Below are 17,742 nucleotides of genomic sequence, written 5' to 3' on the forward strand. Positions count from 1 at the left end.
TTAAAGTATCTCAATAAAAACAAAACTATTTTAAGACTTTTCGGAAAACTCTACATAATACTTTGTCACTAAAAAGCTCATTCAAGTACAATTTACCCCATGAATCCAGAGTATATTGACAATTAGATTTCCTGTGGAGAAGCGAATTTAAAATATCTCAACACAAACTTTTATAAAACTTTTCGGAAAACTCGACATAATACTTTGCCACTAAAAAGCTCATTCTAGCACATTTTACCCCATGGATCCAGAGTATATTGACAATTATATTTCCTGTGGAGAAGCGAATTTAAAATATCTCAACACAAACTTTTATAAAACTTTTCTGAAAACTCGACATAATACTTTGCCACTAAAAAGCTCATTCTAGCACATTTTACCCCATGAATCCAGAGTATATTGACAATTATATTTCCTGTGGAGAAGCGAATTTAAAGTATCTCAATAAAAACAAAACTTTTATAAAACTTTTCTGAAAACTCTACATAATACTTTGCCACTAAAAAGCTCATTCTAGCACATTTTACCCCATGAATCCAGAGTATATTGACAATTATATTTCCTGTGGAGATGCGAATTTAAAATATTTCTCGGCAAAAACAAAACTTTTATAAAACTTTTCGGAAAACTCTACATAATACTTTGCCCCTAAAAAGCTCATTCTAGCACATTTTACCCCATGAATCCAGAGTATATTGACAATTATATTTCCTGTGGAGAAGCGAATTTAAAGTATCTCAATAGAAACAAAACTTTTATAAAACTTTTCAGAAAACTCTACATAATACTTTGCCACTAAAAAGCTCATTCTAGCACATTTTACCCCATGAATCCAGAGTATATTGACAATTATATTTCCTGTGGAGAAGCGAATTTAAAATCTCAACAGAAACAAAACTTTTATAAAACTTTTCTGAAAACTCAACATAATACTTTGCCACTAAAAAGCTCATTCTAGCACAATTTACCCCATGAATCCAGAGTATATCGACAATTATATTTCCTGTGGAGAAGCGAATTTAAAATATCTCAACACAAACTTTTATAAAACTTTTCGGAAAACTCTTTATAATACTTTGCCACTAAAAAGCTCATTCTAGCACATTTTACCCCATGAATCCAGAGTATATTGACAATTATATTTCCTGTGGAGAAGCGAATTTAAAATATCTCAACACAAACAAAACTATTATAAAACTTTTCGGAAAACTCTACATAATACTTTGCCACTAAAAAGCTCATTCAAGGACATTTTACCCCATGAATCCAGAGTATATAGACATCATATGAGAGATAGAGCCTTGGAGTAGGTTTTTAGAATTTAGTTTTGCATTATAATCTTTACTATTTTCCTAAGATAGACAATTGTAATCCAGCATGCTTCCGTCCTTCAAGATTTGGATGCCCTTAACCTGGTAGCAGCGATGGGCCAAATTTGTGGCTTTACCGTGTACCAGCGATGGGCCAAATTTGTGGCTTTACCGTGTACCAGCGATGGGCCAAATTTGTGGCTTTACCGTGTACCAGCGATGGGCCAAATTTGTGGCTTTACCGTGTACCAGCGATGGGCCAAATTTCTGCCATGCATAAACTGATCACATATACGTTGATATATATTATGAAATGGTTTGCGTGAGTGATTATTTTTCTCTTTATTTTGCTTAGAGGGACCTTTAACCTAACCTAATGTAACCTAACTTAACCTAGCCTGACCTAACCTAACAAACATGACCCCCGCAGCTACCGGGTTAAGAACCAGAAGAACCAGAGAAGGCAGTGAGCGAGGGTGACCATCTCAAACACAGTTATCTAAGACGAGAAACAGTATGGGAAACTATATAGTCATCCCTCAAATAGTTCAGTTTTGGTTTTATACGGATTGTCATAGAAGAGCTTTTAAGGATTTTTATTCCTGCTTGTCGGGAAATTTAAAAATCCCTAAAAAATCAGTTTTGAAAATACACTTAAAACCGTGGAAACCGTACTATTTGAAGGACGACTGTATTCTATGAAAAACTTATACTTAATTCAATCTAATTCGACTTTTTACACTCAACGTAAACCCGACAAAGAAAATATATATTAAATCTCTTTCCTCTTTTGACCCACCGAAGTTACATACCAATCTCCTTAACCAAGAGCTGGCTAACATGTACAGTGAACCTCTTTGAGCCAGCACAGCGCAGCACGGCCCTGACAGACTTAGCAGGATTGCCAACTTATGGGACTGGCCTTCCCATTACACACAAACACACACACACACACAAAAATAAATGAGAAAATAAGAAGATTAATACAGCTGCCCCTCAAATAGTACAGGTCCCAAGAGTTCAGTTTCGGTTTTATGTACATTTTCTAAGATGATTTTTTAGGATTTTTAAACTTCCCGACAAGCAGGAAATTTTAAAATCCTAAAAGATCTTCGACGACAATCCGTAGAAAACCGAAACTGGACTATTGGAAACTGTACTATTTGAGGGATGACTGAAATAGACGACGCCAATAAAAACAATAAAAAATCATATTACTATTAAGTACAGGGGGGTCGTCTAATATGCGAGAATATGGGCGGTTCAAAGCCTCGCATATAGCAAATTCGCATATTAGGAACCTTAAAAAGCATGTAAATAATGGTATATGGGCGGTCAGCCACATTTTTTTAACTTAGTTTCCAATGTAATAAACTGCTTTTTCGAGTTCTTTGGAGGCGCCATAATAACAACAACAGCAACAACAATAGCCCACAGGCTAGCTTGCACACAGCACAGACACAGCTTGTGAGAGCAATGGCTGCTTTAGACGTACTGATGAAGAGAACACGTGGAGCCGTCTCACAGAGTAGAGTTGCCAGATTGCGCCATTGTTTATTTCCCTTCCTTCGGGAAGTGAGTAACAGCAAGTTCATTATTTGGTAGGAAATGGATGTTAGCGAAGTCGGGAACATGAAATGAATGAAAAAAAAACTTTTCTCTTACTACCGAGTCAAGTCACCGCCCCCGTGCTCCACTTCCAAGGGGGGAGGGAGGGAGGAAGGAGGTCGCATATGAGGTGGTTCGCATATCCCAAGTTCGCATATCAGGCGACCCCCCTGTACTTAGTTCGTGTTGTCTATAGAAATTAAGTACGGAAAGTTTAAAACAGGCAGTGAAGAAATTACGAGGAGTTGGTCAGTTATACAGGTAACTCAATTTACGCGAGTTTGGTTTACGCGTTTTTGAAATACCGCGTGGTCCAAAATCCAAATAAATGTTTAATTTACACGTTTTTTTCACTTATACGCGATATTTTATGGAGTGTCCACCAGATGTCTCACGCAACTGGACTCACACGGCCACACAGTTCTTCCCGCGCGCCACTTGAACAACAATACAGTACCCACGCTGCTCAACAACAACAACACCCTCGCTGCTGTGCTACCACGAGGGGAAGGGCAGCCAGAGGAGGAACCACGAGAGGGAGAGGAGTCAGAGTGATACAGTAGGCAATAGAGGTACAAACCGACCTCTTGTTGGATTTACACTGTTTTGGATTGACGCGATGACCTCTTCAAGGACACAATACTCGTGTAAATCGAGCTACCCGTATATGTAAACAAAACCTACGGAACATGGGCGGAAGTAAACAGCACACATCACTTTGTTTTAAATTCTCAAGTCACTAAATCATGTCACACTACTGCGAGATATTTACTTAAACATCTTTTCTCTCAGTGTCGGGTAATAAAATTATAAAACAAATATTGAAAAAGCAACATTATTAAAGTCAGCTCACCGTGTCCCGGGATCTGATCAAAAACTCTAAATACAGGTAGTCCACGAGTTATGATTTATACGATTTACGACCACTTGGATTTATGAGTTAACACGGTAGCAGCGACGGGCCAAATTTGTGGCTGTACCGTGTAGCAGCGACGGGCCAAATTTGTGGCTGTACCGTGTAGCAGCGACGGGCCAAATTTGTGGCTTTACCGTGTAGCAGCGACGGGCCAAATTTGTGGCTTTACGGTGTACCAGCGACGGGCCAAATTTGTGGCTTTACCGTGTAGCAGCGACGGGCCAAATTTGTGGCTTTACCGTGTAGCAACGACGAGCCAAATTTGTGGCTTTACCGTGTAGCAGCGACGGGCCAAATTTGTGGCTTTACCGTGTAGCAGCGACGGGCCAAATTTGTGGCTTTACCGTGTAGCAGCGACGGGCCAAATTTGTGGCTTTACCGTGTAGCAGCGACGGGCCAAATTTGTGCCATGATATAAACCCCCCAAAATAGATGATGCATAATCTGATCACAAATGCTTTGATATATATTATGAAATGGTTTGTGTGAGGGGTGATTTTTTCTCATTTTTCTCGCTTGGAGGGACCATTAAGAAACACGATCCCCGCTGCTACCGGGTTAACATCCACGTTTTAAATATCCGCAGAAAGTTTGGAAAGTTTCGTTTAGTCGGTGCAACATCTGTGGTCATATGCCGGAGAGAGACAGGAGGGGAAGGAATTATAGGAGAAAGGAACAGACCCCAGGAGACGGGACACAACCCCCAATTAACACCTGGTACCCATTCACTGCTGGGTGGACAGGGGCGTAGGGTATCGGAAAAGCCGCCCAAATTTTTCCACTCCGCCCGGGAATCGAACCCGGGCTCTCTCGGTTGTGAGCTGAGTGTGCTAACCACTGCACCACGAAGCCCCTGAAACTATCCACAGAGCAGCCATTGAGTATTTACAAGTTAGATTTGGATATCCATGGGCTTTCTTGAGCACATTTGTGGCCAACCAAACTGCTCACAGCTCTGCACCCACCATACCACACCTGTACACCTTCCCTCTCACTCTTTTAACTGTTTGCCGAAGGGTTTCCTGGTAGGGTCTGGCGGTTGGCCCCAGCGTGTTATAGAGCAGGCAAATTTTTATAGAGGCATCATCTTGCTTGGCTCATGCTGTTCCTGAAGTGCTCATCTTTGATCCTTTGAGAGAGAATCTAGAGTCTGAGGTGATTGATAGTATTCGGAACAGCATGTGGGCAGTCTTACCCCACTCGGCAAAGACTGAAAAATTACCACCATTCATGTATACGTTTCATATACATGTTTCCTCATAAGTTAAAAAAATAAATAAAAAAATAGCTTTCCTGTAGTTGAATCTTTCTCTTCTGTAAACTTCAACCCTAAATTCTTTACTTCCTCTAATATTTTTTAATTCGACCACAACTTGATAACCTTCCTCTAACCCGATAGCAGCGACGTGCCAAATTTGTGGCTTTACCGTGTAGCAGCGACGGGCCAAATTTGTGGCTTTACCGTGTAGCAGCGACGGGCCAAATTTGTGGCTTTACCGTGTAGCAGCGACGGGCCAAATTTGTGCCATGATATAAACCCCCCAAAATAAATGATACATAATCTGATCACAAATGCTTTGATATATATTATGAAATGGTTTGTGTGAGGGGTGATTTTTTCTCATTTTTCTCGCTTGGAGGGACAATTAAGAAACACGATCCCCGCTGCTACTGGGTTAACCTGTACAGCCCCACTCTGAGTCATCACTGAGTAACGCTCAGTCCCACTAACAGCTCTCACCCAATTGCTACTTCTCGATCCTCTATCTCCCCTTTTTCCAACCCTGGGGTCACAAAGCGTTTTTCCTGGTGTTGCAAAGACCTTAAAATCTCAAACATGGTGTTATCAAATAGTAATAACACATATATAACGAAACTAGGGGGTAGCGGTCATGTTTAGAGGTGCATGATTGGGGTTACCTGAAAAAAATGTTGGGAACCACTGTGAGTCAGTCTTCATACATAGGGGTTTTAAAACGTCATGAGTCAGGATTCAGGGCAAGTACAGACGTCCTTCAAATAGTACAGTTTCCAATGGCTCAGTTTCGGTTTTACGTGGATTTTCATATAAGATTTTTTTAGGATTTTTAACTCTTTCCTTGCGTGGGACGGGACGCGACTATCCTCTCAGGCGCAGTCAGGCAGCCCAATGGGGGTCTCTTTTAACCTTTGTATCTCGGAAACTATTCATCACAGCTAAAAACCAAAAACACCATTGGAAAGAGGAGGTCCAAATCTATAGGAGACGGTTATGTATGCCTCTCTTGATGAAACTATACAGGAAAAGTCTTGTGTATTTAGTGTGGCATCGAAGACCTCACCATTTTGGACTGTATGGGATTCTATAGTTTGGTTCACGCTGTTACGAAGACACTGTTGGACTGTGAAACCACCCCATCGACAGTGCCTCTGATGGCTCTTCTGGGGGTTAACATGTCCGTGAAGCAGGGGATTTTGGAGGAAGTGGAGCCTTCAATCTCACCTATGTAGCAGTCACCGCTTAAATCACATGCTCTCTTACACGGTGACTCCTCAGAAAATGTGGCGTTGAAGCGCAGACTCTGATATTTGTTCGTGCTCCTGTCCAGCTGTTTCATGTGTGTCTAATTGTTTATCTTCTACTGCCTGTCCTCATCCTGCTGTACAGTCCTTCTACATATTGTCTACAACACACACGAACACTCCAATATCATTCACATCTTCACAAATGGATATATAGTTGGATTTATACGTTTATACGGATTGTCGTAGAAGATATTTTAGGATTTTAAAATTTCGTACTCGTCGGGAAATTTTAAAATCCTAAAAAATCTTAGAAAATCCACATAAAACCAAAATTGAGCTATTGGAAACCGTACTATTTGAGGGATAGTACACAAAACACGTTCCTTGTATGTCTTGTCCGTGTCAGTGACCTCCCCTGGCAGATACGAGTTTCTCTATCCGTGAGCTGATTAGAACACTCGCTGCGACCACCATCTCCACAACGTCATCTAACCTCATACGAAGACGATGGCTGTTTTTCACGTTTGGGGAGTTAGGTACAATCTATGGGTATCGAGGCTGGGTAGTACGTACAAGCCACCAAGACAACACAGCGCAGTCGCAGTGCCAAAGCTTCACGGAGAAAAGATTTGTAAATTACTAAAAGAACTGTACTAAGAAACATTATTAAGGCATTGTATTATGACTCCTACGTGTAACATGCAGGTAACTCTCGATTTACGCGAGTTTGGTTTACGCGTTTTTGAAATAACGCGGGGTCCAAAAATCCAAATATATGTTTAATTTGTACGTTTTTTTTCACTTATACGCGATATTTTATGGAGTGTCCACCAGATGTCTCACGCAGCCACACAGTTCTTCCCGCGCGCCACTTGAACAACAATACAGTACCCACGCTGCTCAACAACAACAACACCCTCGCTGCTGTGCTACCACGAGGGGAAGGGCAGCCAGAGGAGGAACCACGAGAGGGAGAGGAGTCAGAGTGATACAGTAGGCAATAAACGCACAAACCGACCTCTTGTTGGATTTACATCGTTTTGATTGACGCGATGACCTCTTCAAGGACACAATACTCGCGTAAACTGAGAGTTACCTGTAAAAACCACATGTCGTATCTATCATTCTCATGCCTCAAACTCTCGTACCCACACAAGTAACGTGAGAAAATCAATCATTTTTATTATTATTATACAAAAAAAAGGAAACAATACAGAAAAGCCCACTACTCGCTGCTCCTGTGAAGAATCTGAAGAGGTGGACGAAAGAGCAATCATTTACGTGAGAAGAATGACCAAGTTAACGAGTGCTTAATGCTTGATGCTTACGGAAGCTTGGCAATGCTACACCTACTGCTCTGGATGACACGCAGAACATACCCGAGGGAAGGCGTATGTTCTGTGTGTTCTGTGGATATGGTGAGTGATTTTAACCCGATAGCAGTGACGGGCCAAATTTGTGGCTTTACCGTGTAGCAGCGACGGGACAAATTTGTGGCTTTACCGTGTAGCAGCGACGGGCCAAATTTGTGGCTTTACCGTGTAGCAGCGACGGCCAAATTTGTGGCTTTACCGTAGCAGCGACGGACAAATTTGTGGCTTTACCGTGTAGCAGCGACGGGCCAAATTTGTGGCTTTACCGTGTAGCAGCGATGGGCCAAATTTGTGGCTTTACCGTGTAGCAGTGACGGGCCAAATTTGTGGCTTTACCGTGTTGCAGCGACGGGCCAAATTTGTGGCTTTATCATGTAGCAGTGACGGGCCAAATTTGTGGCTTTACCGTGTAGCAGCGACGGGACAAATTTGTGGCTTTACCGTGTAGCAGCGACGGGCCAAATTTGTGGCTTTACCGTGTAGCAGCGACGGGACAAATTTGTGGCTTTACCGTGTAGCAGCGACGGGACAAATTTGTGGCTTCACCGTGTAGCAGTGACGGGCCAAATTTGTGGCTTTACCGTGTAGCAGCGACGGGCCAAATTTGTGGCTTTACCGTGTAGCAGTGACGGGCCAAATTTGTGGCTTTACCATGTAGCAGTGACGGGACAAATTTGAGGCTTTACCGTGTAGCAGCGACGGGCCAAATTTGTGCCATGATATAAACCCAAAAAATAGATGATACATAATCTGATCACAAATGCTTTGATATGTATTATGAAATGGTTTGTGTGAGGGGTGATTTTTTTTCATTTTTCTTGCTTGGAGGGACCATTAAACCCTTTCACTGCTAAATGCTGGCAGTGAGCGTTAGGCGTATTTGCTGGTGGTGCTAAACGCTTGCTGTGAGCTTCACCCGCACTGAAATCTCCCGCGTATGAAATTGTTCCAACACTAATTCTCACAACACAGGATTGCCAATTGAGTGTGTTCTTCACTAAATTTGGTGGAAAATCATGTCAGCCCAGCGCGGCAAATCTATGGACGAGTGACTGGTGGATGTTTTTGACCAATGTAGCGGCATTTTTGCATAGCTTGACCTATCACCTGACTGATTCTTTGACCAAATAGTCGTAAACATTGCAGTTGGCAATACTCCCTTGCCAGAGTCTGAAGGAGAGATGTCCGCAGCTCCCTCAATACGGCTGATCATCCCACACACACCGACGTAAGTGTCAACATTCAACACTCCCTGAACGTGCATGTACGTTCACAAGAGAGGCATACATGACCGACTCCTATAGATCTGGACCTCCTCTTTCCAATGGTGTTTTTGGTTTTTAGCTGTGATGAATAGTTTTTGAGATACAGAGGTTAAAAGAGACCCCCATTGGGCTGCCCAACTGCGCCTGAGGGGAATAGTCGCGTCCCGTCCCACGCAAGGAAAGGGTTAAGAAATGTGTTCCCCGCTGCTACCAGGTTAAAATTGCATGTCCTTGTTCAATTTTGTTTCCACTGAGCCTAATACTTCCGGCTTGCTTTCCTTTACAAGCTTAGATAATAATTTAGCTTTAGTTTGGCTGATAGGAAAAAGTTTGGTTTAGTGGGCGCAACATCTGTGGTCATATGCCGGAGAGAGACAGAAGGGGAAGGAATTATAGGAGAAGGGAACAGTTGGAAAGTTTGGTTTAGTGGGCGCAACATCTGTGGTCATATGCCGGAGAGAGACAGAAGGGGAAGGAATTATAGGAGAAGGGAACAGTTGGAAAGTTTGGTTTAGTCGGCGCAACATCTGTGGTCATATGCCGGAGAGAGACAGAAGGGGAAGGAATTATAGGAGAAGGGAACAGACCCCAGGAGACGGGACACAACCCCCGATTAATACCTGGTACCCATTTACTGCTGGGTGGACAGGGGCGTAGGGTATCGGAGAAGCCACCCAAATTTTTCCATTCCGCCCGGGAATCGAACCCGGGCTCTCTCGGTTGTGAGCTGAGTGTGCTAACCACTGCACCACGAAGCCGCCTTGGTCTTCAATACTCATGTCTTCCCTTAAATTCTCAAGTCAATTTTAGCTTTCCCAATAGACGCATAGATCACTTGAAGAGCTTGAACAAAGAGCTCCAATTTAGAAAGCTAAGTTTGAGCATTCAAGATTCATATATGGGAACACAGGCACTGAGAGGACATAGGAAGAAACTTAATAAAGGAACCTGTTTGAGTGACTTAAAAGATATAGTTTTCCACATAGAAGTGTTAACATATGGAACAGCTTGCCGGAAGAGGTGGTGGAGGCGAACAGTGTCCACCAAATGAAGGAAAGGCGGGATAAATTTAGACATGGAGACGGGACTGTTAAGAGCTTAGCGCGGGCCCGGTAGACTATAAATAGGTAGATACATACACACTAGCAAAATTAATAATCATTGCCAATATTATTAAGTATTAAGTTGCTAGTAAATTAACTGAAAAATATGAAGAAGTTTCCTGAGAAATTGTAAAGCCAAACCATTAGTTCAAGAATGTAAGGAGTCTGCATGAGGCTAGTTGACCCATACAAGGCAGCTCCTGTAGGCCTAACCCCACTTAACCTCTTCATCCATGAATTTATCCAACCTCTTCTTGAATGTTTCTATGGTTCTGGTACCCACAATATGACTGCCAAGCCTGTTCCACTCATCCATGACTCAAGTGGTTAACCAATTCTTGCCTACGTCTTTGTTGAATCCGAATTTATCTAACTTAACCTGGTAGCAGCGAGGGGCCAAATTTGTGGCTTTACCGTGTAGCAGCGACGGGCCAAATTTGTGGCTTTACCGTGTAGCAGCGACGGGCCAAATTTGTGGCTTTACCGTGTAGCTGCGACGGGCCAAATTTGTGGCTTTACCGTGTAGCTGCGACGGGCCAAATTTGAGGCTTTACCGTGTAGCAGCGACAGGCCAAATTTGTGCCATGATTTAAACCCCCAAAATAGATGATACATAAACTGATCACAAATGCTTTGATATATATTATGAAATGGTTTGTGTGAGGGGTGATTTTTTCTCATTTTTCTCGCTTAGAGGAACCATTAAGAAACATGGTCCCCGCTGCTACCGGGTTAAAACCTTTGAGCATAGCAATTTTCCGAGACAGCTGGCCAAAAGATTCTTGCCTGTCTTTGTTGGATCTGAATTTATCTAACTTAAAACCACTGAGCAGAGCAATTTCCAGTAAGCCTTATGATATGTATGGGATTAGCTGGCTTCCTCTAACCAATATACTGCGAGTCATTTGTAGGAACGCTCACCTAATGCCCAAACAGCTTGTTCACAAACGTTTTGGCTGGAGGAGTGTAAGAGCTTAAGGAACAACGGAACTGCTCCCGCGTGGACCACTGCTTGCGTTTGCCGGGAGGTGCCTGACGCGATGTTGGTGAGGGCCCACGCTGCTTCAAACTGCAGTGACGGGCTGTAGGGGGGAAAAAGTTCGGCATTAATCAAGGAATGGAATGAAAGTCAGGATGTATTATGAATGGCAGACGTGTGAGCATGGAGGTAAAGATGGATTTGAGAAATAGAATAATAGTACCAACCCTCACATATGATGCAGTGAAATGTGTTTTTGATAGTGTCTGTAACAGGAGAAAGCTGAAAGTAAATGTCAACAAAAGCTTTGGTTTGTGAGTTGGAAAGTTTCGTTTAGTCGGCGCAACATCTGTGGTCATATGCCGGAGAGAGACAGAAGGGGAAGGAATTATAGGAGAAGGGAACAGTTGGAAAGTTTGGTTTAGTCGGCGCAACATCTGTGGTCATATGCCGGAGAGAGACAGAAGGGGAAGGAATTATAGGAGAAGGGAACAGACCCCAGGAGACAGGACACATCCCCCGATTAATACCTGGTACCCATTCACTGCTGAGTGGACAGGGGCGTCGGGTATCGGAAAACCCGCCCAAATTTTTCCACTCCGCCCGGGAATCGAACCCGGGCTCTCTCGTTTGTGAGGCGAGTGTACTAACCACTGCACCACGAAGCCCCCCAAGAAGAAGAAGAAGAGGAAAGTGAAGATACAGAATGTGAAATACAGAAAGAACATTATAACTTACCTGTTTGTATGAGTATGGAATATACATAAGAAATAGAAGCAGAAGAAAAGAACAAGAAGATGAAATTGAAACTGCAAAAGACGAAGAAGAAGAAGAAAATCATAGCTTACTTGTCTGTGCCTTCTAAGCATTTCACAAGAATAGGAAGAATGCCAGACTGGATAAGGTCATCTATTGGTGGATTTCTGTCTGACGAGAGGAGCTTGCGGGCCGCTTGAACTGCCGTCAACTGCACCATCTGGTCTTCACTGGCTGCGTTCTCCACAATAAGGGCTAGGTTGGCTGCCGTGAGCTGCTTGTCCGCGTCATCATCATCTGAAGCAAAATGAGAAACTGACGAGATCAATCTTTATTTAAAAACTCCTTAACCTGGTACAGCAATGGGGATCATGTTTCTTAACCGTGTAGCAGCGACGGGCCAAATTTGTGGCTTTACCGTGTAGCAGTGACGGGATAATTTGTGGCTTTACCGTGTAGCAGTGACGGGATAATTTGTGGCTTTATTGTGTAGCAGTGACGGGATAATTTGTGGTTTTATTGTGTAGCAGCGATGGGCCAAATTTGTGGCTTTACCGTGTAGCAGTGACAGGATAATTTGTGGTTTTATTGTGTAGCAGCAATGGGCCAAATTTGTGGCTTTACCGTGTAGCAGTGACGGGATAATTTGTGGTTTTATTGTGTAGCAGCGATGGGCCAAATTTGTGGCTTTACCATGTAGCAGTGATGGGATAATTTGTGGCTTTACCGTGTAGCAGTGACGGGATAATTTGTGGTTTTATTGTGTAGCAGTGACGGGCCAAATTTGTGGTTTTATTGTGTAGCAGCGATGGGCCAAATTTGTGGCTTTACCATGTAGCAGTGACGGGATAATTTGTGGTTTTATTGTGTAGCAGCGACGGGCCAAATTTGTGGCTTTACCATGTAGCAGCGACGGGCCAAATTTGTGGCTTTACCGTGTAGAAGCGACGGGCCAAATTTGTGGCTTTACCGTGTAGCAGCGACGGGCCAAATTTGTGGCTGAGAAAAAATCACCCCTCACACAAACCATTTCATAATATATATCAAAGCATTTGTGATCAGATTATGTATCATCTATTTTGGGGGGTTTATATCATGGCACAAATTTGGCCCGTCACTGCTACATGGTAAAGCCACAAATTTGGCCCGTCGCTGCTACAAGGTAAAGCCAAATTTGGTCTGTCATTACAACGGTAAAGCCACAAAATTTGGCCCGTCGCTGCTACACGGTAAAGCCACAAATTTGGCCTGTCGCTACAGGTAAAGCCACAAATTTGGCCTGTCGCTGCTACATGGTAAAGCCACAAATTTGGCCCGTCGCTGCTACACGGTAAAGCCACAAATTTGGCCCGTCACTGCTACATAGTAAAGCCACAAATTTGGCCTGTCGCTGCTACATGGTAAAGCCACAAATTTGGCCCGTCACTGCTACATAGTAAAGCCACAAATTTGGCCTGTCGCTGCTACATGGTAAAGCCACAAATTTGGCCCGTCGCTGCTACCAGGTTAAGCATTGACAAAGGAAATTAAAGTACCAAGTTAAAGACATTCAGAAAGCAAACAGTGTCATCTCAGTGGAGAAATATGACAGGTTGAATACAGTTAGTCAGCGAGGAGCAGATGTGGCAAATAGGCCTTGATTGCTCTGCTGGGGACTGTGTGACCGAATCTTTCCACAAAACATAATGTGTAATCCAAACAAGCATATTAACTTAGCAATCCTCATGTAGGCAGGTGGCTGAGTGGTAGCGTGCTGGGCCCACATTCACCGCGTGATGGACGACGCGGGTTCGAATCCCCACGCTACCACCTGGGATTTTTCAGTCACCGCCGAGTGGCTTAAAACTACCCACATGCTGTCCTGAAGTCCACCCATCAACCCGGACTCTAGAGGAAACCGTCCAAGTGAATCGAGAGAGTTCGGGGGGCAGCATGAGCCAAGAGAAGATGGCGCCACTATAAACACTTGCCTGCGCCATGATGGGCTGGGGCCGAACACCATCCAGGCCCCTCAAGCAAGCCTACCGGTTCTATAGGGGTAGGGGTAAAAATAAAAAAATAAAATATATATATAAAAAAACCTATGGATTATGCAATGTTATTATACTATATCATATAGATCTTAATCATCATTGCTAGTTGTTCGTAAAATTACGTTCATTCTGTTTAAAATAACATGTAAAGTGATTTTTATGTTAATATTTTTGGGATATGAGATGTATCGACGGGATTCCTATTAATTTCAACGGTGAAATTTGTTTTGGTTTACGAGTGTTTTGATGTGTGAGCAAAATTCTGGAACGTATTAACCCTTTCTTTACGAGCTCCATTTTTCCGGCATTTTTTTCCTTTACTAACTTATAAAAAAAGTGTTTAAGATGACTTGCCACTTTCTAACACAGCAGAAAAATGTCTATGCAAACTTGTATTCCACTGAAGCAAATGGAAAAGAAAGCTAAAACATCCTTGCTGCTGTCTTGACTTCTTATTTTTGAGTGTCCCGTGGCGAAGTGGTTAAACTCATAAGCCGAGGTGTGACTATTTCAGCGGAGAGATATTTCCCGCACTACCGGCCGGCATAATAGACTGCTCCCGTGTCCCATCCTAAAAGTTGTTTTGGTTTACGAGCGTTTTGATGTGCGAGCAAAATTCTGGAACAGATTAAACCCATAAGCCGAGGTGTGACTATTTCAGCGGAGAGATATTTCCCGCACTACCGGCCGGCATAATAGACTGCTCCCGTGTCCCATCTTAAAAGTTGTTTTGGTTTACGAGTGTTTTGATGTGTGAGCAAAATTCTGGAACGGATTAAACCCCTAAGCCGAGGTATGACTATTTCAGCGGAGAGATATTTCTTGCACTACCGGCCAGCATAATAGACTGCTCCCGTGTCCCATCCCTCGCTGCATGCCAAAGGAATTTAAACCAACCAAACCTAATTTAACGTAGCTGCAGTTGCCCGGAGCCCCCAATGATTGGATGTCATGACGCTGACGATAGGTAAACATGACCTGTACATGTCACAACAGCTTGAAACTTGGGGCGACAATGCGAGAGTCAGGATGGCGAGAATTTTGGAGTAAGTGCAAAACTCGAGTGGGTATATACCGTACAGTAATACCAGGGATTACGAGTGTATTACTTTACGAGAGTGTTGATTTACGCGCAACACAACTTCACTAAAAATCCCTCGGTGTGGTTTCTGACGCCTAAGTATTGCCAAGAGACATCAGAATCTACCTCTCTTAACGATAACTATGAGTTTCGTTATGTGAGCCCAGACAGTTTTGGGGTAGGAAGTTGGGAAATATAATCGGCTGAGTATGACAATCTGGCAATGTTGATGAGTATCTTTAGACGAGTCAAGGACACGAGCGTGGGTTCCCTGTGTTTGCTGCAAGACGAGCGCACTCACAGCGATAAACAATGGCAATGGGTCTCGGGCTGGTGTCACACTGGGTCTTTTTCTTACAATCGCGTTGGCGTAGCTGGCAACTCCAACTATCCTGGGTGTACGTCACTCCCTAGGGGGCTTCGTGGTGCAGTGGTTAGCACACTCCGCTCACAACCGAGAGAGCCCGGGTTCGATTCCCCGGCGGAGTGGAAAAATTTGTTTGGCTTTTCCGATACCCTACGCCCCTGTCCACCCAGCAGTGAATGGGTACCAGGTATTAATCGGGGGTTGTGTCCCGTCTCCTGGGGTCTGTTCCCTTCTCCTATGATTCCTTCCCCTTCTGTCTCTCTCCGGCACATGACCACAGATGTTGCGCCGACTAAACGAAACTTTCCAACTGTTCCCTTCTCCTATAATTCCTTCCCCTTCTGTCTCTCTCCGGCATATGACCACAGATGTTGCGCCCACTAAACCAAACTTTCCAACTGTTCCCTTCTCCTATAATTCCTTCCCCTTCTGTCTCTCTCCGGCATATGACCACAGATGTTGCGCTGACTAAACGAAACTTTCCAACTATCTAAGTCACTCACAACCAAGGAAGGATGGTTGCCCGTATCCACAATGTAAACAAACCAGTTCCCCTGTATCCGCATGGCGCTGGCTGCAAAAGTATGGGTTACTGTGGTTTGTGGTATTGCTACTCAAACTATTGACTTGTTGCTTCAGTCAAATGGAAGGAAGAAGCAATTGTGGGTATGATCATGGCTTCACAGACGGGAGGACAGGAGCGTTTACCCGAACCAACAACTTCCTCTTGGTTTGGCCTAAGGGCGAACCTGCGACCAGCGAGACGGGAGAGTCGCTCCTTAACCAGTCTGCCGAAGAGGTGCCCACAGGGGAGGCTCGCCCATCAGGTAAGTCAACTGCACTACATATATACACATTAACAAGAGGGATGAGGTAGAAATTAAGGTCAGTATTAAAAGACCAGCTATTTCTAAAGGTCAAAGAGAGGGTCATTCGAGTTCTAATGAGTGTTTCTTCAGGTTCATGGTACAGAGGAAGGGTCAAACTACCACCAGGGTCATACAACTGCTCCTGTAAATGCCCACAACTCCTACGAAAGCCTTGTCAAATATGTGTTTCTTTAGGTTCACGGTACAGAGGAAGGGTCAAACTACCACCAGGGTCATAGAGGTACTCCTGTAAATGCCCACAACTCCTACGAAAGCCTTGCCAAATATGTGTTCCTGGGCAGCGAAATGTCTTATTATACGACCCTAAGGATTCTTGTGCAGGGCCATACTGAGTCAGCTGATTGAATGTAAACAGATAACATTCCATAATTTTATCCCTGTTGATGTAGGAGCATTAACCCCTTAGATGCTGATTTCCTACCAGAAGACATCACCAAGCTACAGGAGTGGAGCAAAAAGTGGCTGCTACAATTCAATGAAGAAAAATGTAAAGTCCTGCACCTTGGGAGGGGATATCCAGCACACCAATACCACATGGGAAACACTCCACTATCCACCACAGAGGCAGAGAAAGACCTGGGAGTATATGTTACCAGGCTACCAGTGAAGGGATATCCAGCATACCAATACCACATGGGAAACACTCCACTATCCACCACAGAGGCAGAGAAAGACATGGGAGTATATGTTACCAGGCTACCAGTGAAGGGATATCCACCACACCAATACCACATGGGAAACACTCCACTATCCACCACAGAGGCAGAGAAAGACCTGGGAGTATATGTTACCAGGCTACCAGTGAAGGGATATCCAGCACACCAATACCACATGGGAAACACTCCACTATCCACCACAGAGGCAGAGAAAGACCTGGGAGTGTATGTTACCAGGCTACCAGTGAAGGGATATCCAGCACACCAATACCACATGGGAAACACTCCACTATCCACCACAGAGGCAGAGAAAGACCTGGGAGTGTATGTTACCAGGCTACCAGTGAAAGCCAAATCCGTGCCAATCGCAGCGGACGGGTTGATGTGTGGTTGGCGGACACATGCATGAATGTAGCAAAGAGGGGCACGAGGGTAGCAAATTGTTCCATGACAAGCACGCTACCACCTCGGATTTTTCAGTCACCGCCGAGTGGCTTAAAACTACCCACATGCTGTCCTGAAGACCACCCATCAACCCGGACTCTAGAGGAAACCGTCCAAGTGAATCAAGGAGTTCCGGGGAGCAGCATGAGCCAAGGGAAGATGGCGCCACTATAAACACTTGCCTGCGCCATGATGGGCTGGGGCCGACCACCATCCAGGCCCCGAAAGAAAGCCTACCAGCGCTATAGAACATTATGGAAAAAAAGACTTCATGAACACTTTTACGGAGACCATGTTGGAAAGGTTGGTTTAGTCAGCGCAACATCTGTGGTCATATGCCGGAGAGAGACAGAAGGGGAAGGAATTATAGGAGAAGGGAACAGACCCCAGGAGACAGGACACAACCCCCGATTAATACCTGGTACCCATTCACTGCTGGGTGGACAGGGGCGTAGG

The 17,742-nt window shown here is 44.1% G+C and overlaps 1 protein-coding gene across 2 annotated transcripts in view; it reads right to left on the reverse strand.

Moving 5' to 3' along the window:
- Positions 1-17,742, reverse strand: part of LOC127002420 (importin subunit alpha-3-like) — a 53,759-nt gene that overhangs the window by 22,132 nt on the left and 13,885 nt on the right. The window contains exons 3-5 of one of the 2 annotated variants that reach the window (XM_050868334.1): positions 13,786-13,845; positions 11,908-12,112; positions 11,002-11,162 (exon numbers count right to left, since the gene is read on the reverse strand). In XM_050868334.1, coding sequence (XP_050724291.1) covers positions 11,002-11,162; positions 11,908-12,112; positions 13,786-13,845 — 426 coding nt within the window. The remainder of the gene's footprint in view (positions 1-11,001; positions 11,163-11,907; positions 12,113-13,785; positions 13,846-17,742) is intronic. The other variant, XM_050868335.1, reaches the window with a different exon arrangement.

The sequence above is a fragment of the Eriocheir sinensis genome, chromosome 23 (genome assembly GCF_024679095.1).
Source record: "Eriocheir sinensis breed Jianghai 21 chromosome 23, ASM2467909v1, whole genome shotgun sequence".
In the NCBI taxonomy this organism is placed as follows: Eukaryota; Metazoa; Arthropoda; class Malacostraca; order Decapoda; family Varunidae; genus Eriocheir; species Eriocheir sinensis.